Source organism: Oncorhynchus keta, chromosome 22, assembly GCF_023373465.1.
Source record: "Oncorhynchus keta strain PuntledgeMale-10-30-2019 chromosome 22, Oket_V2, whole genome shotgun sequence".
Lineage (NCBI taxonomy): Eukaryota > Metazoa > Chordata > Actinopteri > Salmoniformes > Salmonidae > Oncorhynchus > Oncorhynchus keta.
In genome coordinates, this window is record NC_068442.1 from 28,583,251 (window position 1) to 28,608,144 (window position 24,894).

Sequence of the window (24,894 nt, forward strand, 5' to 3'; positions counted from 1 at the left end):
GGTGTGGGTGTAAACCGGTCATTAAAACTATTTATGGGAGCTCATCCCACAGAAAGCGTTTCTGAAACAGTCCGTTTTTTCTCCAATGTATGCTTTGACTACAAATACGATTATAGGATGAGTCAGCATTATTTGGAAATATTAACTTTTAAAAGTGATATTTTCACTGGATAGTTACTTTAATGTTATGTTGCTTGTCAAAGATGCCATTATTATTGACATGATTTAGCCATGGGCTACATTCACAACTAAACCCATCAGTCAGAATGAATTACATGATATGTACTCTACATTATCATGGGACAGAAAAGGGAAAATTAATTTACAGTCCATGATTGCAATAAAGGACTTAAACGCACTTAACATTAATTTCAGTTTACACGACGTTGAGTGCCAGACCCATAGAGGTGCTATAAAATTATTATAATTCTCAATTCTATGGCCTGACCGTACTGTACTCTACTGTACTTCCGGAACTAATCAGCTGGGATCTGTTTCTTTACCGGACTGAATTTACTGAAGGGAGCGTTTTTTTGTTGTTGCCTTGGTAGCGATTACAGAAAATCAATCAGCTGGACAGCCACGTAGTTTGCTAACTAAATAGATTAAGAATGGACGTTAAAGAGCGAAGTGAGTTATTGACTGATTTTAAATCATACGAAAATAGCCAGAGAAATATAGCAATGATTGCTCAGCTAGGCTAGCTAGCATGAAATGCTATCGTTATCTAATGTATTATTCAATGTCTTGTCTTTTTGAAAGATCTGCTGGGTGGTGGCGAGAACATCGTTGAAATGGTGGATTTGGATGAGGAGAATTTTGCTGTTTCAAAGTATGTATGTATGCATGCATGTATGTATGTGTGCATACGAGTCAGTATGTCTATGAGGAAGTGAGTGAGTGAAGTGACGTTAATTTAGAAGATAATGATTAATGTTTATATGTTTGGTTGCTGACTGATTTATCCTCCCCAGCTCATCAGATTCAGATGCAGCCTTTGATGCTGTCATTGGGAGTATTGAAGACATCATCATGGGTAAATTGGACCAAAAAAAACGTTTTTTTGTGTTCTAGACATGTTTTAGTGTATCAACGTTAAATGGATAGCTCTCTAATGCTACTCAATTTTCTCCTCAGAGGACGACTTCCAGCACATGCAACAGAGCTTCATGGAGAAACACTACCTGGAGTTTGATGACTCCGAGGAGAACAAACTCACCTATACACCCATCTTCAACGAATATGTAAGGCACTATACTCTGTTCATCTGCCTGCCTCATCAACTGTCAAGGTAGAAGGTCTGAAAAAACTATCTATGTGAACGTGTCATACATATTCTGATGTTTACTTCTACCTCTTCAGATTGAGCTGCTTGAGAAACAACTTGAGCAGCAGCTGATGGAGAGAATTCCCGGTTTCAACATGAGCGCATTTACTCAGTTACTCAAGTATGTAAACCATTTCCACTCAGGAGTAACCTTTTTCGGTTACACCAGCTCTTTTGTTCTTCCAGTAAGCCTATGGTCTCATGAGTCTTCATGAATACACCCAGGGGTCCTAGCACCCACTGCACTCTGACACATTAGGCCAGTAGGTGGCACACCAGGCGGCACATTGCCCCTGGGGCGGCAGGGTAACCTAGTGGTTAGAGCGTTGGACTAGTAACCGGAAGGTTGTGAGTTCAAACCCCCGAGCTGACAAGGTACAAATCTGTCGTTCTGCCCCTGAACAGGCAGTTAACCCACTGTTCCTAGGCCGTCATTGAAAATAAGAATTTGTTCTTAACTGACTTGCCTGGTTAAAAAGGTAAAATAAAAAATAAAATAAAAAAATACATCTAACTGCAGAGTGCAACGTTTGTTTCTCATTTCACAAAAATACATTTTCACTCTCTCTTTTCTATGTTTCAGGCAGCACAAAGACGAAGTGTCCGGAGACATCTTCGACATGTTGCTTACTTTTACAGACTTCATGACCTTCAAGGAAATGTTCATTGATTACAGAGCAGTGAGTAAAAACTCAATGTTTGGAATTGGATGTACATTATGACAGTATATTTTAGGATGTGTACTAGTGATTTGTTGAGGATTGTGTCTCTTTGTGGTTGTGTGATGTTGTCACAGCACCCATACCTCCTCTGTCTGCAGGAGAGGGAGGGCCGAGGGCTTGACCTCAGTGATGGCCTAGTGGTGAAGTCTCTCAGCTCTACATCCTCCAAAGCCATCACCGCCAGAACAACAACAAAACTGAAGTAACTAATGAAGAGTCATCCCCAAACACATGAACATACACATGACCAATAGTGCACTGTGCTGCTGACAACAGAACAGAATTGTTTGTCTTGTCCATGCCCTCCAGTCACAGGGGACCACAGGGAACATCCGTCTTTCCCCCAGCTTTTGTATTTCAACTGTTGTAGGTTTGCAATGGGAATGTATCAGTCAGGTTGGTCTTTGTTTTACAATATTTTACAAATAGCCTTTCTCTGGTTAAGATAGACACCTTTGTCCTCAGGGTGGGGTACAGCGTTTATTAAATTTGTGCTCAATGCCTTGAGTTTTGTGCCTGTTACATTATTAACACGTATGCCAGAAGGTGTTTGTAGGTCAAGCATTTTAGACAGACTAAACAGTAGCCTAGTTGCTCAGCCCTTGGCATTGGTGGTTAGGAGAACTATATGCACCAGCAATGGGAAAACAATTTAGAAATGTTTTTATTATTATTGTACTCATAGCCCTCCACAACAAACCGTATATGAAGCCTGAAAGAAGAAACCTGGTACATTCAGTCCTAGGCTGTTTGGTCGATGGTGCTTTCTCAGATCCTTCTTTCTCATTTGAACCAATGGAATCCCTTTCTGTAAAATAATTTCAATAATATTAGTACAACATTTGTCCTACAGTGGGGAGAACAAGTATTTGATACGCTGCAGATTTTGCAGGTTTTCCTACTTACAAAGCATGTAGAGGTCTGTAATTTTTATCATCGGTACACTTCAACTGTGAGAGATGGAATCTAAAACAAAAATCCAGAAAATCACATTGTATGACTTAAGTAATTAATTTGCATTTTATTGCATGACATAAGTATTTGATAAATCAGAAAAGCAGAACTTAATATTTGGTACAGAAACCTTTGTTTTCAATTACAGAGATCATACGTTTCCTGTAGTTCTTGACCAGGTTCACACACTGCAGCAGGGATTTTGGCCCACTCCTCCATAATGACCTTCTCCAGATCCTTCAGGTTTTGGGGCTGTCGCTGGGCAATACGGACTTTCAGCTCCCTCCAAAGATTTTCTATTGGGTTCAGGTCTGGAGACTGGCTAGGCCACTCCAGGACTTTGAGATGCTTCTTACGGAGCCACTCCTTAGTTGCCCTGGCTGTGAGTTTCGGGTCATTGTCATGCTGGAAGACCCAGCCACGACCCATCTTCAATGCTCTTACTGAGGGAAGGAGGTTGTTGGCCAAGATCTCATGATACATGGCCCCATCCATCCTCCCCTCAATATGGTGCAGTCGTCCTGTCCCCTTTGCAGGAAAGCATCCTCAAAGAATGATGTTTCCACCTCCATGCTTCACGGTTGGGATGGTGTTCTTGGTGTTGTACTCATCCTTCTTCCTCCAAACACAGCGATTGGAGTTTAGACCAAAAAGCTATTTTTGTCTCATCAGACCACATGACCTTCTCCCATTCCTCCTCTGGATCATCCAGATGGTCATTAGCAAACCTCAGACGGGCCTGAACATGCGCTGGCTTGAGCAGGGGGACCTTGCGTGCGCTGCAGGAACTTAATCCATGACAGCGTAGTGTGTTACTAATGGTTTTCTTTGAGACTGTGGTCCAAGCTCTCTTCAGGTCATTGACCAGGTCTTGCCGTGTAGTTCTGGGCTGATCCCTCACCTTCCTCGTGATCATTGATGCCCCACTAGGTGAGATCTTGCATGGAGCCCCAGACCGAGGGTGATTGACTGTCATCTTGAACTTCTTCTATTTTCTAATAATTGCGCCAACAGTTGTTGCCTTCTCACCAAGCTGCTTGCCTATTGTCCTGTAGCCCATCCCAGCCTTGCGCAGGTCTACAATTTGATCCCTGATGTCCTTACACAGCTCTCTGGTCTTGGCCATTGTGGAGAGGTTGGAGTCTGTTTGATTGAGTGTGTGGACAGGTGTCTTTTATACAGGTAATGAGTTCAAACAGGTGCAGTTAATACAGGTAATGAGTGGAGAACAGGAGGGCTTCTTAAAGAAAAACTAACTGGTCTGTGAGAGCCGGAATTCTTACTGGTTGTTAGGTGATCAAATACTTATGTCATGCAGTAAAATGCTAATTAGTTACTTAAAAATCATACAATGTGATTTTCTGGACTTTTGTTTTCGATTCCGTCTCTCACAGTTGAAGTGTACCTATGATAAAAATTACAGACCTCTACATGCTTTGTAAGTAGGGAAAACCTGCAAAAGCGGCAGTGTATCTAATACTTGTTCTCCCCACTGTATGTAGCAGTCTTTACTGAGAATAATATGTTAAGTGTTTTGATTAAATGTATTTATTTCACTGGTTTGTACATAGTCTTGTGTCCCATTGCCTGTAAATAAGTGTTTCAAATAAAGACATGAAATAATTTTGTAAAATCACAATCTACTTTATTTGAAAAGGTGTACTGATATGGATAAACAGTACACATGATTATTTTGGTCTTCACAATGGTGAAAAAAATTATCTATAAAAATATGTTTCTGAACGTGTGTTGCACACAGACCGTGTAACCCATTGGGATTCCTGTGTATCTACAAGTATTATAATAATTAGGTGGGTGCTTACATTTGTCCTATTTCACACATACACAAATGTGTATTATACACATGTGAATTAGAAATGTGTTTTTTTGCATATCACCACCCCCACGTCAGCCGATTTTTCACCTAGTTGGATCAGGGATTCGAAACAGCGACTTTTCGGTTACTGGCCCAACACACTGAACCGCTAGGCTACCTACCTCCTTTATTACAGTATAAATAGATGTATCATTCATTACACTTTCCTACAGTATGCGATCATAGTGGTTATGTTATGTATGGGAGCATGTATGTGAGTGAGTCATGATGAGTGAATGTACTGATGGATGTGCAGTGGTAGGGTTACCATAGCAACACACTTTGTAAGGGTCTGCAAAATGCTTCCAGTCTCCACTCCAGTCAACATTTTGACATTAGGCTATTGATGTCCTGCTTCTTTAAAAAAAAGTATACCGTATATAAAAACACTCGTCCTTTGATGAACAGGTTTGGAATCTCCTCTACTTGTCACACTGTTCGGTTCACACTGTCCAAGAGTCTCTGTTTGGAGAGGGTTTATCAGGACAGATAGTAGAGTAGTCCTATGCAGGAACAGAGTTGCTGGCTGCATTACCTCCATCCCCCTTCCATGCCAAATAGGAAAAGAAGGTGCTGGCTCCATATAACAAAGTCACCACAATGCCAAAAAACTGAACAAGAGACAAACACATAGTAAGAGACAATCAGATGAGAAAAGAATGTTATTATCATAAGATACAGTACATGCCTGCGTTAATTATTCTTCCTCGAATGTCAGTTAATTGAGATTGTTGAATCTTTGACTAGCAATGTTGATGGTATGCAGGCAGGCTGCCAGTACTAGGTGCCAGATCTCTTTGGGCTGTAGCCAACTCCTCTGTCATCATTTGTTGTCATGCCATATGCCTTGCAACAAAAATGACACAAACATACAGTACCAGTTAAATGTTTGGACACACCTACTCATTCAAGGGTTTTTCTTTATTTTTTCTACATTGTAGAATAATAGTGAAAACATCAGAACAAATAATACATATGGATTGATTCACATACAAATCCAAATATATTTTATATCTGAGATTCTTCAAGTTAGCCACCCTTTGCCTTGTTGACAGCTTCGCACACTCTTGACATTCTCTCAGCCAGCTTGACCTGGAATGCTTTTCTAACAGTCTTAAAGGAGTTTCCACATATGCTGAGCACTTGTTGGCTGCTTTTCCTTCACTCTGTGGTCCAATTCATCCCAAACCATCTCAATTGGGTTGAGGCCGGGTGATTGTGGAGGCAAGGTCATGTGATGCAGCACTCCATCACTCTCCTTCTTGGTCAAATAGCCCTTATACAGCCTGGAGGTGTGTTGGGTCATTGTCCTGAAAACCAAATGATAGTCCCACGAAGTGCGAACCAGATGGGATGGCGTATCTCAGCAGAATGCTGTGGTAGCCATGCCGGTTAAGTGTGCCTTAAATTCTAAATAAATCACTGACAGTGTCACCAGCAAAGCACCCCCACACCATCACACCTCCTCTTCCATGCTTCATGGTGGGAACCAATCATGCGGAGGACATTCGTTCACCTACTCTGTCTCACAAAGACAAGTCGGTTGGAACAAAAAATCTCAAATTTGGACTCATTAGACCAAAGGACAAATTTCCAATGGTCTAATGTCCATTGCTCGCGTTTCTTGGCCCAAGCAAGTCTTTTCTTATTGTTGGTGTCCTTTAGTAGTGGTTTCTTTGCAGCAATTTAACCACGAAGACCTGATTCACGCAGTCTCCTCTGAACAGTTGATGTTTAAATGTGTCTGTTACTTGAATTATGTGAAGCATTTATTTGGTCTGAAATTTTTGAGGCTGGTAACTCTAATGAACTTATCCTCTGCAGCAGAAGTAACTCTGGGTCTTTCTTTCCTGTGGCGGTCCTCATGAGAGCCAGTTTCATCATTGTGCTTGATGGTTTTTGTGACTGCACTTGAAGAAACTTTCAAAGTTCTTGACATTTTCCGGATTGACTGACCTTCATGTCTTAAAGTAAAGATGGACTGTCGTTTCTCTTTGCTTATTTGAGTTGTTCTTGCCATAATTTTTAGTCTTTTACCAAATAGGGCTATCTTCTGTATACCACCCCTATCTAGTCTCAAAACAATTGATTGGCTCAAACGCATTAAGAAGGAAAGAAATTACACAAATGAACTTTTAACAAGCCACACCTGTTAATTGAAACGCATTCCAGGCAACCACCCCACGAAGCTGGTTGAAAGAATGCAGTGTGCGCAAAGCTGTCATCAAGGAAAAGGGTGGCTACTTTGAAGAATCTTAAATAAAACATTTAACACTTTTTTTCATTAGTACATGATTCCATATGTGTTATTTCATAGTTTTGATGTCTTCACTATTATTCTGTAGAAAATAGTAAAAATAGAAAAACCCTTGAATGAGTAGATGTGTCCAAACTATTGACTGGTACTGTATATTAATATTGTAGCTACATTCTCCCCAAAGCAAAAATAAAATATTTTATCTACATACACATAAATACTGACCCCTGACCTACATCAAACTGTGATGTTTGTGAAAATAGGAGGAGAATCTTTATTGGCTAGAGTCACCTGGCTACTGTTTTCCTGGGTTGTGAAAGGAAGGAGATACAAGTCTTTGAACACGCTATGATGTAGGATCTTAATTTGATCACTTTGTTCTAGGAGAACTGTAGTGTATTTTAGGTGTAAAAAGGCTTGTAAAGTTTTTAATATCCATTTAGATTTTGTTTTTCTTTCGAAAAATGTATCAACCCCAGAAAAAAATGTCAATTCTTATAATAATAATAATTCACATTTCCTGTTGCAGTAGGATTATTTTCCTGCTGTATCAAACTGGCTCAAATTAAGATCGTACATATGTATGCATGGTGAAACATTAACATGTTAGTAATTTAGCAGACACTCTTATCCAGAGCAACTTACAGGAGCAATTACTGTTGACAAACCCTGTTAGATATACTCTAATAGCCCTGGGTCTTGTGCAACAGGGCCAACGTTATGGTTACTGGCTTGTTCCTCCCAGGAAGATCAACGGGCTTGGTCATGTGCCTCATTGTAAATAGCAAATGGACTTTGGCCAGGATTGCCATGGAGAGAGACCACACCATAAAAGCACATCTACCTTATATTTTTTCTAGCTCCCTCTCTCTTTATCTTTGAACCTGTCACAGTCAGGTGTGCACATGACGCATCAGTCCTGCCTCTTTAGTCAAATATTTAGGAGTGCCAGAAAGTGGAAGGGAAGGAAACACACTTTTGTGTTTTCTATTCATCCTACCCAGAACATAGATATCAGCACATCCCGTTGAAGGTTATCTTGTGACAATACAAAAATGTGCAAGTATCGAACGTAATGTACTCAGTCTCAATCTATGTGGCCCTATGTAAGGGAGCGCTTGTTTAAACAAGGGCTTCTCATGTGTTTCTGTCGCTCATCAACTGATCAGAACTGGTCAACCAATTAACAAGTAAGCTAGCCTGCATGTGCCTATGTTTCAGTCTAGTGTCTGCATGTCTTTGTATATCTGTAGATATTAAGTTGTCTGTTCTAGACTTACCGCAGCAGCTGCCATATGGCCGTAGAAGTATGTTGAAATGTAAGGAGCGACTGATGCAGCATTGGCCAGAAATGCTGTGAGGTACAAAACGGTTGCCATAGCATTATACACCATAACCTACAAGATAGAAGACAGATGTTGATGAATACAGCCTAAATTTTATTTAAAAGTTACTTTACATTGAATAACTATTACAAAATAACTTTGAAATAAATGTATAGCAAAAATGCAGCATAGCAGAGACGACACGGGTCATTCTACGACAATGGTGACTTTCCTGTACTCTTTAAAAAGGCAGATATTTTTTTATGTTTTAATTGAAGTGTTTTATTGTTAATGAATCATATGTCAGACAGTTATATTGCAAAAATCTAATCAAATATATTTCAAATCAAATCAAATGTTTATGTGCCAAATACAATAGGTGTGTAGACCTTTACTTAGAAGCCCTAACCAACAATGCTTTAAGAAGTTTTAAGAAAACAAATGAAAACAAGTGGAAGGAATCTTATGGCTTAGGGGTAGAAGCTGTTAAGAAGCCTTTTGATACCAACACTTGGCGCTCCGGTACCGCTTGCCGTGCGGTAGCAGAGAGAAGAGTCTATGTCTAGGGTGGCTGGAGTCTTTGACAATTTTTAGGGCCTTACTCTGACACCACCTGGTATAGAGGTCCTGGGTGGCAGGAAGCTTGGCCCCAGTGATGTACTGAGCTGTACGCACTACCCTCTGTAGTGCCTTGCAGTCGGAGGCCGAGCAGTTGCCATACCAGGCAGTGATGCAACCAGTCAGGATGCTCTCGATGATGCAGCTGTAGAATTGTTTGAGGATCTGAGGACCCATGCCAAATATTTTCTGATGGGTATTAGGCTTTGTCTTGCCCTCTTCACGACTGTCTTAGTGTGTTTGGACCATGATAGGTTTTTGATGATGTGGACACCAAGGAACTTGAAGCTCTCAACCTGTTCCACTTCAGCCCTGTCGATGAGAATGGGGGCACAATCATCTCCTTTGTCTTCATCACATTCAGGGAGAGGTTGTTGTCCTGGCACCACACTGCCAGGTCGCTGACCTCCTCCCTATAGGCTGTCTCATCGTTGTCGGTGATCAGGCCAACCCCTGTTGTGTCATCGGCAAACTTGATGATAGTGTTGGAGTCGTGCCTGGCCATGCAATCATGAGTGAACAGGGAGTACAGGAGGGGACTGAGCACTCACCACAGACAGGCCCCCGTGTTGAGGATAAGCATGGTGGATGTGTTGTTCCCTATCCTTACCACCTGGGGGCGGCACATCAGGAAGTCCAGGATCCAGTTGCAGAGGGAGGTGTTTAGTCCCAGGGTTCTTAGCTTAGTGATGAGCTTTGAGAGCACTATGGTGTTGAATGCTGAGCTGTAATCAATGAATAGCATTCTCACATAGGTGTTCCTTTTGTCCAGGTGGGAAAGGAAAGTGTTGAGTGCAATAGAGATTGCATCATCTGTGGATCTGTTGAGGCGGTATGCAAATTGGAGTGGGTCTTGGGTTTCTGGGATAATGGTGTTGATGTGAGTCATGACCAGCCTTTCAAAGCACTTCATGGCCACAGACGTAATCATTTAGGCAGGTTGCCTTAGTGTTCTTGGGCACAGCGATTATGGTGGTCTGCTTGAAACATGTTGGTATTACAGACTCAGTCAAGGACAGGTTGAAAATGTCAGTGAAGACAGTTACTAGTTGGTCAGCGCATGCTCAGAGTACACGTCCTGGTAATCTGTCTGGCCCTGCGGCCTTGAGAATGTTACTTGCCTCGAAGCGAACATAGAAGTAATATAGCTTGTCTAGTAGGTTCGCAGCTGTGCTTCGCTTTGTAGTCTGTAATAGTTTGCAAGCCTTGCTACATCCAACGAGCGTCGAAGCCGATGTAGTACGATTAAATCTTAGTCCTGTATTGACGCTTTGCCTGTTTGATGGTTTGTCGGAGGGCAGAGCGGGATTTCTTATAAGCTTCCGGGTTAGAGTCCCGCTCCTTGAATGCGGCAGCTCTACCCTTTAGCTCAGTGCGGATGTTGCCTGTAATCCATGGCTTCTGGTGTGGGAGTGTACGTGCAGTCACTGTGGGGACGACGTCATTGATGCACTTATTGATGAAGCCAGTGACTGATGTGGTGTACTCCGCAATGCCATCGGAAGAATCCCGGAACTTATTCCAGTCTGTGCTAGCAAAAACAGTCATCTGCTTCATCTAACTACTTTCTTATTGACCGAGTAACTGGTGCTTCCTGCTTTAGTTTTCGCTTGTAAACAGGAATTAGGAGGATATAATTATGGTCAGATTTTCCAAATGGAGAACGAGGGAGAGCTTTGTATACGTCTCTGTATGTGGAGTAAAGTTGGTCTAGAGTTTTTTCCCTCTGGTTGCACATTTAACACACTGTTAGAAATTAGGTAAAACGGATTTGAGTTTCCCTGCATTAAAGTCCCCGGCCACTAGGAGTGCCACCTCTGGATGAGCATTTTCCAGTTTGCTTATGGCTGTATACAGCTCATTGAGTGTGGTCTTAGTGCCAGCATCAGTCTGCGGTGGTATATAGACAGCTACGAAAAATATAGATGTAAATAGTGTGGTCTACAGCTTATCATGAGAAACTCTACCTCAGACGAGCAAAACCTAGAGAACAACACCAGATGTTGTTTACAAATATACGTAGGCCACCGCACCTTGTCTTACCAGAGGTCGTTGTTCTATCCTGCCGAAAAAGCTTAAAACCTGCCAGCTGTATGTTAATCATGTCGTTGTTCAGCCACGACTCGGTGAAACATAAGATATGACAGATTTTAATGTCCCGTTAGTAGGATATACGTGCTCGTAATTTGTCTATTTTATTATCGATTGATTGTACGTTGGCTAATAGAACCGATGGTAAAGGTAAATTACCCTCTCGGTGACAAGGCACTCGGACTGTCGTCCCCGATATCTCCATCTTTTCCTCCTGCGAATGATGGGGATGAGGGCCCTGTCAGGCGTCCCAAGGAAATCCTTCCAGTCCGACTCCATGAAGAAGAAGAATTCCTCCAGTACGGGGTGAATAATTACTGCCCTGATATCAAGAAGCTCTTTTCGTTCAGAAGACACAGTGGCAGAAACCTTATATACAAAATAACTTACAAATAACACAAAAAATATATACACAATAGCACAATTGCTATTGCTATAACATGGGTCCTGAGATCCTCAAAAGGTTCAACAGCTGCCACATCGAGACTGGTTGCATCACTGCCTGGTACGGCAACAGAGGGTAGTGCGTATGGCCCAGTACATCACTGGAGCAAAGCTGCCTGCCATCCAGGACCTCTACACCAGGCGGTGTCAGAGGAAGGCCCTAAAAATGGTCAAAGACCCCTGCCACCCCTACCTCAATTGGGCCGACCAACCAGTGCTCCCGCACAGTGGCTAACTGGGCTATCTGCATTGTGTCCCACCCACCACATGCCAACCCCTCTTTTACGCTACTGCTACTCTCTGTTCATCATATATGCATAGTCACTTTAACCATATCTACATGTACATACTACCTCAATCAGCCTGACTAACCGGTGTCTGTATGTAGCCTCGCTACTTTTATAGCCTCGCTACTGTATATAGCCTGTCTTTTTACTGTTGTTTTATTTCTTTACCTACCTATTGTTCACCTAATACCTTTTTTGCACTTTTGGTTAGAGCCTGTAAGTAAGCATTTCACTGTAAGGTCTACCTACACCTGTTGTATTCAGCGCACGTGACAAATAAACTTTGATTTGATTTGGAATTGGTTACGGGATCGTAAAATGGCAGCCATCTACTTCGGCGCCATTATATACACAGATTTGTCACTGGTGTTGTCGTCACTGGTGTTACGGTCACTGGTGTTACGGTCACTGGTGTTGTCGTCACTGGTGTTACCGTCACTGGTGTTATTATTTTAATTATTTTAATTTTCTTTAATGTCAATTATTACTAATCAAAAACATTTCTTAATATTATTATTAACGCTTTATGTCTTTGATTATATATGGAAATTAAATAGTCAAATTACATTCTGTAAAGCCGGAATCATCATTAAAATAGAGGTAACGCCAGTGACAAAAATGCAACACAAGTATTTTTCTTTTATTTAATGTAGTAAAAACACTAAAATACATAAAGCTGTTAAAAAAGCCACAATTTTCATAGAACAACCCACTTCGACATAAGCCTGAGGTCAGGTCAGCAATCACACCAGAGGTTAGTGGATTAGGACACTCACCAACATTGGCCAGGGCACAGAGCTGAGTTTGTGATAGGCGCCAAAGAAGAGCATGAAGAAGAGGATAATGGTGAGCAGCCACAGTGTAACGGCTACAAACATCACCCAGCCATAGGCAGGAATAAGGGAGGAGGCACTGGCAATTAGAGCCCATTGCAGCAGGCCCAGACCCTGAGGAGAGTGAGACAGAACAAGGTACATGTTCACAAACATTTAGCTGACATTTGAACAGGTGAACCTTCTATTGAGTCTCTAATCCAAGTCTTCACGCCAGATCAAGCCAGTGTCCTCTTGAAGAGCAGTGTAGAATACCTGGGAGTAATCTACACTACCCACTGAGCATTAATCAGCAGCACAGGCAGGAATATAATAGTTATGTCAAATAACCTTGACAGTATTACTTACTACCCTAGACAAGATCAGGAGGGCAAACAGAATCAAACAGGATCAAGTTTTGATCTGCAGGTTAACCCACATACCTGGTAAACGTGTCAAAGATTGATAATGGTAAGCATAACATCCTCATTCTTATACCCTCTCATATTGTACCTCTAACTTTAACCACTAGGCTATCCTGCCACCCCAGTAGTCTTAAACAAAGCTACTTCAAAACAGAAGTATACACCTCACACACATGGTTATGAGCTTAAATAAAAGAAGACACCTGTACCATGTCGGATATAGAGTTGAAATGTATTCAATTTTGAGTTTGCATCCCAATATTACACTTTCTATACATCACAGAAGACTGAAATGTAACAAAACTGTTTGACATTGAAACACCAGGTTTTCATCAGCTTATTAAAGAAATCTTAATTATGAAATCATGAGAAATATTAATAACATTCCACCCATGAGGCAAAATAGGTCTCTTTTGGTCATTGACAGCTGGAAAGGACTACAGTGTACTGTCATGTAGGCCTACGTTTGTCTACAGTGTACACGAGGACATAATATTGCCAAAGTATAGGCCTACATTCTGGAGAATTTATACTTTTATACAGTATATGACTTAATTTAGCATGATCACTTCCTAAACAAATGTTTTTCAAACTAACCCCTTTTCAGGTAGTCCCTCGATTAATTTCTCTTCGCTCAGGACAGACTGGTATTGTGAAAGGCTTTATTAGGAGTAAATCTGAGGCCTAAGGCAGGTTTGTTTAAGTTGTGTCAATTTAAGGTGTGTGTGTTTGAGTGTGCCTGCCTGGTTTTGTGTAGGGTGTGTGGGCGTATATCCGTGAACTGTTAACAATCAACTGCAGTAAACCTATAATGAATATAGAAGATCCAAGATATGGGCTCACAAAATCATCAGGGTTCAAAATATCTGGCTGAGTTGACATGATTGAACAATACCATCACAGGGTCCAGCAAATCATATTAGTGTTATTGGTAATGCTCAATTATAGTAGGAATGTGATGTCTTGTGTTATGAGATGTCTAAAATCATGGGTAATGGCTGTTTGACACACACATTTAACACACACATACAGTATGTACCACTATACTCAAGTGGAACAGTGTGAGTCCTGATATTTCTTTCTCATGTAATTATTGAAATGGCTATCAAGGGTGTGATATAAAGCCTAGTGCAGTGACCCACCTAGCCGGGTCAGTCACATGTACTACAGGTTCAAAGGGAGTGGCATCATATTGAAATATGTGCTTTATATATGACTCTCTGAATGTACTGTTAATTATCAATACATTATGTAAATATGTAAACATAAAACATATTCAAGACACAGGACGTTTTGCATAAAACAATTCTTAATTTATGTTATGTTAAAATAAAACAAGCTGTCACCTGATTAATGTCCCAGTGTGTGTCCATTACTACAACTCTTAGCAACCACTAGGTATAACTCAAGCCCATACAAAACAATAAGATAGAGGAAAACAGGGATTCTGAAAAGATACATTGATATAGATTGGCCTAGAAGATGAGGAGTAGGACAGAAAAAGAAGGAAAAATGAACTGGGTACAGGAGACAAAAACATTTATTGCTAGGTTTACTGCACTGTTGGAACTAGAAACACAAGCTGCACCTGCGATAACAACTGCAAATCTGTGTACGTGACTGATAAACTTGATTTGATGATGGATAAAGTAAATACAAAGGTGAAACTGGTATTTGTCACTCACTATCTCAGCCAACATCAGGATTCCAGGAATGCTCTTGATCAAGCCCAGGTCCATGGAAATACTGGCAAGCTGAAAGCTGGACCGTCCCTGTTGGGACTGGGTTGAGCTGGTCTCAGTGGCCACATTATCTGGAAAGTCTGACATCACTCCCTCAAATCCACACAATAATAAACTAACTTTCCTTTTGTCCCTAGTCAGAGAATAGAACCCTTACAGAGCAAATATAAAGATCTGGGGAATGCAGCCGTTGTTACCACCTGGGTTGCTTTTCTAGACTGGCTTGTGTTTTTTTCTCTCTCTCTCTCTCTCTCTCTCTCTCTCTCTCTCTCTCTCTCTCTCTCTCTCTCTCTCTCTCTCTCTCTCAGTGACACATTAACAGCAGCCACCAGTTTGAGTACAGGTAGGTAGGTATATACAGTTGAAGTCGGAAGTGTACGTACACCTTAGCCAAATACATTTAAACTCAGTCTTTCACAATTCCTGACATTCAATCCCAGTAAAAAAATCCAAGTTTTGGGTCAGTTAGGATCACCAATTTATTTTAAGAATATGAAATGTCAGAATAATAGTAGAGAGAATGATTTATTTCAGCTTTTATTTATTTCATCAAATACCCAGTGGGTCAGAAGTTAACATACACTCAATTAGTATTTGGTAGCATTGCCTTTAAATTGTATAACTTGGGTCAAATGTTGTTTCAGGTAGCCTTCCTCAAGCTTCCCACAATAAGTTGGGTGAATTTTGGCCCATTCCTCCTGACAGCTGGTGTAACTGAGTCAGGTTTGTAGGCCTCCTTGACTTTGTTGTCCTCAAGCAATTTTGCCATAACTTTAGACGTATGCTTGGGGTCATTGTCCATTTGGAAGAACCATTTGCGACCAAGCTTTAACTTCCTGACGGATGTCTTGAGATGTTGCTTCAATATATCCACATAATTTTCCTTCCTCATGATGCCATCTATTTCGTGAAGTGCACCAGTCCTTCCTGCAGCAAAGCACCCCACAACATTATGCTGCCATCCCCGTGCTTCACGATTGGGATGGTGTTCTTTGGTTTGCAAGCCTCACCCTTTTTCCTCCAAACATAACCATGGTCATTATGGCCAAACAGTTCCAGTTTTGTTTCATCAGACCAGAGGACATTTCTCCAGTACGACCTTTGTACCCACGTGCAGTTGCAAACCGTAGTCTCCACCGGGCACAGCCAGAAGAGGACAGGCCACCCCACATAGCCTGGTTCCTCTCTAGGTTTCTTCCTAGGTTTTGGCCTTTCTATGGAGTTTTTCCTAGCCACCGTGCTTCTACACCTGCATTGCTTGCTGTTTGGGGTTTTAGGCTGGGTTTCTGTACAGCACTTTGAGATATCAGCCGATGTACGAAGGGCTATATAAATACATTTGATTTGATTTAGTCTGGCTTTTTTATGACGGATTTGGAGCAGTGGCTTCTTCCTTTCTGAGCGGCCTTTCAGGTTATGTCGATATAGGACTTGTTTTACTGTGGATATACATACTTTGTACCTGTTTCCTCCAGCATCTTCACAAGGTCCTTTGCTGTTGTTCTGGGATTGATTTGCACTTTTCACACCAAAGTACGTTCATCTCTAGGAGACAGAACGTGTCTCCTTTCTGAGCGGTATGACGGCTGCGTGGTCCCATGGTGTTTATACGTGGTCCCATGGTGTTTATACTTGCGTACTATTGTTTGTACAGATGAACGTGGTACCTTCAGGCGTTTGGAAATTGCTCCCAAGGATGAACCAGACTTGTGGAGGTCTGCAATTTTTTTCTGAGGTCTTGGCTGATTTCCTTTGATTTTCCTATGATGTCAAGCAAAGAGGCACTGAGTTTGAAGGGAGGCCTTGAAATTCAGTGGGGCAAAAAACTATTTAGTCAGCCACCAATTGTGCAAGTTCTCCCACTTAAAAATATGAGAGAAGCCTGTAATTTTCATCATAGGTACACTTCAACTATGACAGACAAAATGAGAAAAAAAATCCAGAAAATCACATTGTAGGATTTTTAATGAATTTGCAAATAAATTCATTAAAAATCCTACAATGTGATTTTCTTTATTTTTTTTCTTTCTCATTTTGTCTGCCATAGTTTAAGTGTACCTATGATGAAAATTAACCATTTGTTAAGGCTACACCTTGTTCAGTCAACAACGTGCCGCGTTCAGCAGGATGCAGTATTTTAGAATGTTCAGATAGAAATATGCTATTTAGAACATACTGAATAAGGAATAACGTGAGAAGGGTGCAATTGTGGCCTGTAATTACGGGCGTTCCTGCATGTTGGCATTCCTGCATCTGCAGGAACCCCTCTTAATACTTCTATTGGTCAATTTATAAACTAAATCCAACAGAAGAAGGGGAGGGGGTGACAATGGTAGCTAGTTAGCCTTACACCGGTAGACATTGTCCTTTGTCCTTTGTTCTGTTAACGACTGCGAGGGCAAGTGTTTGGCAGGCGGTAGAAAAGGAGACTGTGTGCTAGTTTAGCCAACTAGTCCAGTACACAGCAGGCGGGAGAGGGTGGCGACGCATGGTGTCCCTAACAAGCAAGCTAGCTAGTTAACTAACACACGTGTCGCCCCAGCCTCCCTCCCTCCTGCTGTGCTAGCTGAAGGCGGGGGCGACCGGTAGACAGTGTCCTTCGCCTCCACCTGTCGTGCACGGTTTTCTCAGTTCATGCAAAAACCAATGGGATACAGGAATGCCCACATGCAGGAACGCCCTGAATTGCACACTATTGAATGTCAGCTCTATTCAAGGAATTTCTATCTGCAATGTTTGAGAACGTTTTTGGTGGAACATTTGGTGGCACAGAAAGAAAGGATAAATAGATAGCAAACAATTTGTTGACTAAATCCCTCTTGTCACAACATTATCTCTGACTGGATAAATAACTTTATTTTGAGTTAATGTGGTCCCAGTGACTCAGACTTGAGTATTTGAACCAAGACTCGAGCATATTGGACTAGTCATAGGGACTTGTGACTCAACCATTGGTGACTCGGACTTGGACTCGAGCACAGGGGACTTGGGACCTGGGCTAAACAGTCATTAGCTCACGTTATAAGTCATTATCCCTATTCTATGCCTGCTGGCTGCAACCTTGACAAAGGGGTAGACGTAACATAGTAAATGTAAATTATAGTATGATATGTTACATTCGTATGGTACTGCCACATTCAAAACAACTTGTCTGAATTATCTGACTTCAGTGCTTTCAAAACAACTGGGAACAAGCTCCTTATGGGAAAAATAATTTAGAACGTTCATCCAACTCGGATACCCGGGCATCTTTCTAGAGCTTCGACTTTGACCTAGTTTTTGAGCTGTTTTTTTCCCCAGTTGTCTTGAATTCACTTCAAGTATTAATTTGTGGATGTCCGTCATCCATTTAAAATGATCTGTTACGAATTGCAATTTGTACAATATGTTACAAATTTGCTAAACGTATATGTTACGAATTCCAATTTGTTGTGGCTAACATTAGCTAGGTGGCTAATGCTAAAATTAGCTAGTTTTTTAAAAATTACCTTTATTTAACTAGGCAAATCAGTTACAATGACAACCTACTCCAGTGAAACCCAGATGACACTGGGCTAATTGTGCGCCGTCCTATTGGACTCCCAATCACGGTGTGATACAGCCAGAATTCAAACCCGGTACTATAGCGATCACCTCTTGCACTGAGATGCAGTGCCTTAGACCGCTGAGCAACTCAGGAGCCAAGGGTTAGTTAGGAGTTAGGTTAACGGATTAAGGTTTGGCGAAGTGTTAGCTAACATGCTAAGTAGTTGCAAAGTAGCAAACAAATGGTAAGTTGTTGCAAAGTTGCTAATTAGCTGAAATGCTAAAGTGGTCAGTGATGAGATTCAAACACGCAAGCTTTGGGTTACTAGACGTTCATGTTATAGGTCGTGTTATAGCCTATATTTGGTCAGTACTTTATAAAGTAGTGTGTGGAGATACACATCTACCCCCAAATACATTTTTACATTGGTGTTTGATTACTATCATAATTAACTCTCTTGAAAATCCATTATATGTGCATAAACATCTTTCATATCCAACTGTGACAACGTTGATCTATGTCTACTTTGGCTAACCTGATGTCAGCTTTACTTTTATTGCTCGACATGCCTTTTTGCTGCTGTGCTTTCAGGTGGACATTTCACCTGAGAGCAGTGTTGCCAACTAATTTTCAGGGGAAGTTGCTAGAGGCAGGTCGATTTGTTGCTAAAAGTTGCAAAATGACGTTGTGATGTCATTGCGTGATGACGTCATTACGTAATAACGTAAAACTGCGTCATTACGTAGAATACACAATAACGTTACTCAAATTGACTGGCCATCTCGGCAAAAAATATGATTTGACATTTGTTAGTTTAGATTTGTTTGTTTATTATCATATATTTTTATTTGTAAAAGTAATATAAACACAACACATTTTTATATGATCACATTTTTTATTTTTAAACAACACATTAAATTATTGAACAATTACAATTACACATTATTGCACAATTAAATTTGATTATTTTCTTTTTAACTAGCAAACCTACATTCTGAACATTATAGTTTTAAGCAGTGTATTGGTAGTTAGTTAACATGCTACCTAACTGATCAACAATTACAGGTACAGGCTAATAACAAGGTATATATGCTATCTTATTGAATAAGCAACTTAACTCAAATAATGATGTATGCGCTAGGCATCTCTCTCCAGCTCTCTCCAGGTTGTTGTGCTGCTTGGCTGGCTAGCTACTCAATGGTTTCCTCCAGATATTACCTCTGTTTCACACACGCTGCAGTACACACTGCCACCATCAGCTGTGTATCTCTGCCAGTTCCAGAAAGTCCACTCCTTGCATATGTACTGTAAATATGATGAATCATAGATTGGCAAGAAAATCGTCTTCATCTTCACTGTCCAACTGCATTGTCACAGAGCTGGAACCAGCAGTGGAGGATAGAGTGGTCTTAACTTATTTTGTATTTTGACATTCGGATGAAAAGCGTGCCCAAAGTAAACTGCCTGCTACTCAGGCCCAGAAGCTAGGATATGCATATAATTGGTAGATGTGGATAGAAAACACTCTAAAGCTTCTAAAACTGTTAAAAATGATAATAATGTCTGTGAGTATAACAGAACTGAAATGGCAGGCGAAACCCGAGGACAAACCATAAAAAAATATAGAAAATTCAGCATACCACTGATTTCAATGGCTGGCACTTTTATAATAGGACGAATGCATCCCCGATTGCAGTTCCTAGGGCTTCCACTAGATGTCAACAGTCTTTAGAAAGAGTTTCAGGCTGGTTTTTGGAAAAATTAGGGAGAAGTTGTAGTTTTTCTAAGTGGCTCCCATTTTGGCTGTAGTGTTTCCAAACGCATGGCCGAGAGAGCGCGTTCTTTTTGTTTATCTCCGGTAAAGACAATAACGATTCTCCGTCTTAAATTTGATCATGTATTTGTGTATTAGGGTACCTAAGGTCTGATTATAAACGTTGATTGACTTGTTTGGATAAGTTTATTGGTAACGTTTGGGATTCTTTTTGTATGCATTTTGAAGGAGGAAACCGAGTGGATTATTGACTGAAGCGCACCAGCTAAACTGAGTTTTAATGGATATAAAGAAGGAATTTATCGAACAAATTGACCATTTGTAATGTAACTGGGACCGTTTGGAGTGCCAAAAGAAGAAGATCTTCAAAGGTAAGGCATATATTCTATCACTATTTCTGACTTTCGTGTCGCAACTGCCTGGTTGAAAATGATTTGTTATATATTTGTGTGCTGGGCGCTGTCCTCAGATAATCGCATGGTTTGCTTTCACCGTAAAGCCTTTTTGAAATCTGACACGGCAGCTGGATTAACAACAAGTTAAGATTTATTTTGATGTATTGCACTTGTGATTTCATGAAAGTTAAATATTTATAGTAATTTAATTAGAATTTCGCGCTCTGCAACTTCACTGGATGTTGGCCAGATAGTACGCTAGCGTCCCAATGATCCGCAAGAAGTTTTAAAGCTGTATGCTTCTATGGTGCCAAACTGATGCATAACTTTACTGGGTAGTTTATGCTGGTAACAGGTATCACCAGCCACTTCAAGTCCATACCGCACCAGGAGTATGGAGTTGAGAGAGTGCAGTGACATTCTATTTGTTAATTTTGACTCGACCACACTCCTTAGGCTGAACAGCCGTTCAACCTCCTCATTTGAGTGTGGCAAGGAGAGGACAGCGAGTGCAGCTTTGCACAGTTCTTCAAATGGATTTGAACCGGAAGAGTCCGTGTAGTTATTGACTCCACTCCAAAACTCGACTGTATTTTCAGTTGAGTCCCACCTAAACAGATGGATGTTTCTCCATTGGGAAACAATTGTATCAATTGTTTGGGGCTGGTATCCCAGTCGCTCAGCTACTTTAATCATTTCAGTGGTGCCCTTATTGTGCTTTAGTGTTTCCTTAACACTGAACAAGGCCATGTTTCACAAGGCTCCTCGGTTGTCTGGGAGCCTTGCTTGCAGCTCCTTGCTTAAAGCAACAATTTAGTTGATGCACTGTCTCTGAATTACCTTTTTGTCCTCTGGCACAAGACTGAGTTGGTACACCGTGCTCTCGAAAAGGTACCGAAGGTATGGTGATGGACTGAGATGTCCATCAATGGCATCCTTCAGGACATAGGGTTGACTACTCTGCTGCAAATTGATGTTAAGAGGTGTACCAGATTGTCCAAAAGCTTGACAGGATCTGTTTGCTCTCCCTCAAATGACTTCACTGCAACTTGTACGTCAGACAGGATTGATTTCAAGAATGTCAGGTAGACATAGTTGGTCTTGTCCATGTAGCAACACTCACTGGCCTAGGTCAACTCAAAGTGCAGTTTCAGTTCTTCCCACTGGCTCAATATATGAGTTACCGCAGGCTTAATCAATAGCCGACGTGTGGCACACACTTTGGTGATCTGCAGGGGTTTCTGGCCACAATTAATGGTGGCATACACTGCTTTGTACCGTTTTTGGGAAATGTAAAACCAGTTGTAGGTTTCCCTGATTAAGTACTCAACACTCCTAGGGACGGTCTCTTTGAATGCTGCGACAGACAAACAATTGTAAAGACTGGCACACACAGCGGATGAGTACCAAATTGGGCAATGAGACACTGTCATCAGTGGACTCATCCAAAAGGAGACTGAACTTCTCATACTCACATCTGATGTTACCCTTTTGAGAAAATAAGGAGCCAGTACTCCCCTAATCATTTCTGTGCACTTGGTGCGGTGCATTTGGAAGTTTGTTGCTGTCACAGAATCTGAAAAGGCAGCTTTGCAAGCCATACCTAAATGGTCGCATGCTAGCAGCGAACAATGCTCTGCAGTGGCCATTGCCATAGTAGCTTCTGCGCTTTTGCAGTCATCCACTTTCTTAATCAACTGTGGTAATGTAGACTGCGTTGTGGGGTTGTACGGTTTTGATTTATTTATATGCTTTGCTGTAGCACAATGTTTATTGATGTCATACATTTTTGCAAGCATGTCTGATTTGCAGTACGCACAGTATGCCCGGCAATCATCCCCAATTACTGGCTTCAGCCACCCTTTAAATTCAGGTACAGACTCCCACTCTTTTCGGTACTTCTGGCTGTAGAATTTTGATTGAGACATGTTGATTGATGTTTTAAGTTCTGTTCAAGATCAAACATTTGTGACCAACTATATTCATTGGGTTCGTCTTGTCGAACGCATATTACTGCTGCTGCAGTCAGTCAACTATGTTCATTTGCTGAAATTGGTGCTGGCCTGCTGCTGCCTGTGCAAGAGTGCCTGCTGCTGACGTCACTCACAATGCACTTTTGCAGCCAGGATGTGTGTCGTGACTGAGTTTGTGACAGAGACCTGGACCTGACTCCATCTATCGGAACTCCTTGTTCCGGAGTTCTAAATTGAGCAGCTGCTGAAAAATGAGCTCCTGTATATATTGAGAGTTAAATGTTTTTTTAGAGTGAAGTACATCAAAAAAATCAAGAGAAAACTGCAAGACTCAATAGAAGACAAAACAAGGAACAAACCAAAAAAGACAGGCTTTTGAAAAAGTAACTATTTTTCATAAAATTGTACAGTTATCTTAGCTAGCTGAATTGCTAGCAGAATTGTTTACTTGTTGCTAAGCAGTTGCTAGGGACTCTCCTGGAAGAAGCTAGCTAGCTTACAAAGAATAACAACAAAAAATATCTAGTTAACAGAAGAAAGGAAGACAAAATAAGGACAAAAGAAGGACAGAAGAAAAAGGAAAAGAAAGAGGACAACAAAGTGAAACAGTCAGCACTTCTATTGCAACTTCGTATTTCGTCGTCCTAACGTAGTCTACACTGCTATCTGCCCAGCAGCTAGCCAGCTAGCCAGCTAGCAAACGTCCACCGTCTACCGAATAGCAGCACTGTAGAAACTATTACACTCAACTGAACGACTTGATTAGTGTAGTGTTAGCTAGCTACATAGTTGTCTTTGCTGTCTTCGTATCCAAGATAATTGTGTAGTTTAGAGCGTGTAGTCTTAGAGTGATTATCTTAATTTACCGAGATTAGCTAGCCAGCTATTTGTCGTCCTTAACGTAGGAGACACTGCTAGCTAGCCAACAGCTAGCCAACGTCTACTGAATAGAACTTCCGCACTCAACAACCCGGTCGCATTCTGCTTCGCTCCACAGGTAGTATCACATTTTCATTTCATTTCATTACAGCACAACGGTTTGATTTGTTTGATCGTAGCTAGCTACATAGCTAGCTACATAGCCGTCTGTGTATCAAAGATAATTGTGTAGTCTAGAGCGATTTTCTAGGTTAGCTAGCCAGCTATTGTCGTTCTTTTAACGCAACGTAACGTAATCAACACTGCTAGCTAGCCAGCTAGCCCCGAATAGCAGCACTGTAGAAACTATTACACTCAACGGAACGACTTGATTAGTGTAGTGTCAACAACGCAGCCACTGCCAGCTAGCCTACAAAGTCAACAACGCAGCCACTGCCAGCTAGCCTACTTCAGCAGTACTGTATCATTTTAATCATTTTAGTCAATAAGATTCTTGCTACGTAAGCTTAACTTTCTGAACATTCGAGACGTGTAGTCCACTTGTCATTCCAATCTCCTTGCATTAGCGTAGCCTCTTCTGTAGCCTGTCAACTATGTGTCTGTCTATCCCTGTTCTCTCCTCTCTGCACAGACCATACAAACGCTCCACACGCGTGGCTGCGGCCACCCTAATCTGGTGGTCCCAGCGCGCACGACCCACGTGGAGTTCCAGGTCTCCGGTAGCCTATGGAACTGCCGATCTGTGGCCAACAAGGCAGAGTTCATCTCAGCCTATGCCTCCCTCCAGTCCCTCGACTTCTTGGCACTGACGGAAACATGGATCACCACAGATAACACTGCTACTCCTACTGCTCTCTCTTCGTCCGCCCACGTGTTCTCGCACACCCCGAGAACTTCTGGTCAGCGGGGTGGTGGCACCGGGATCCTCATCTCTCCCAATTGGTCATTCTCTCTTTCTCCCCTTACCCATCTGTCTATCGCCTCCTTTGAATTTCATGCTGTCACAGTTACCAGCCCTTTCAAGCTTAACATCCTTATCATTTATCGCCCTCCAGGTCCCCTCGGAGAGTTCATCAATGAGCTTGATGCCTTGATAAGCTCCTTTCCTGAGGACGGCTCACCTCTCACAGTTCTGGGTGACTTTAACCTCCCCACGTCTACCTTTGACTCATTCCTCTCTGCCTCCTTCTTTCCACTCCTCTCCTCTTTTGACCTCACCCTCTCACCTTCCCCCCCTACTCACAAGGCATGCAATACGCTCGACCTCATCTTTACTAGATGCTGTTCTTCCACTAACCTCATTGCAACTCCCCTCCAAGTCTCCGACCACTACCTTGTATCCTTTTCCCTCTCGCTCTCATCCAACACTTCCCACACTGCCCCTACTCGGATGGTATCGCGCCGTCCCAACCTTCGCTCTCTCTCCCCCGCTACTCTCTCCTCTTCCATCCTATCATCTCTTCCCTC

General features: G+C 41.7%; 2 protein-coding genes across 3 annotated transcripts; one reads left to right on the plus strand and one right to left on the minus strand.

Moving 5' to 3' along the window:
• Nucleotides 1–462: 462 nt before the first annotated feature.
• Nucleotides 463–4,626, plus strand: arl2bp (ADP-ribosylation factor-like 2 binding protein). Of its 2 annotated transcripts, none has more exons than XM_035798675.2 (7): nt 463–630; nt 763–832; nt 975–1,036; nt 1,138–1,244; nt 1,363–1,448; nt 1,911–2,007; nt 2,124–4,626. In XM_035798675.2, exons 1-7 carry the CDS (start codon nt 612–614, stop codon nt 2,253–2,255), a joined length of 573 nt encoding a protein of 190 aa, XP_035654568.1. In that variant the 5' UTR covers nt 463–611; the 3' UTR covers nt 2,256–4,626. The 2 variants fall into 2 exon arrangements, with proteins under 2 accessions (XP_035654568.1, XP_035654569.1); XM_035798676.2 differs by having other exon boundaries at nt 2,148–4,626.
• On the minus strand, nt 4,627–15,114 carry pllp (plasmolipin). The gene is made up of 4 exons (XM_035798677.2): nt 14,824–15,114; nt 12,678–12,848; nt 8,417–8,533; nt 4,627–5,490 (listed from the first exon to the last, which is right to left on the minus strand). The coding sequence occupies exons 1-4, from the start codon at nt 14,965–14,967 to the stop codon at nt 5,383–5,385; spliced, it is 540 nt and encodes a 179-aa protein (XP_035654570.1). The 5' UTR covers nt 14,968–15,114; the 3' UTR covers nt 4,627–5,382.
• Between the last annotated feature and the right edge of the window lie 9,780 nt (nt 15,115–24,894).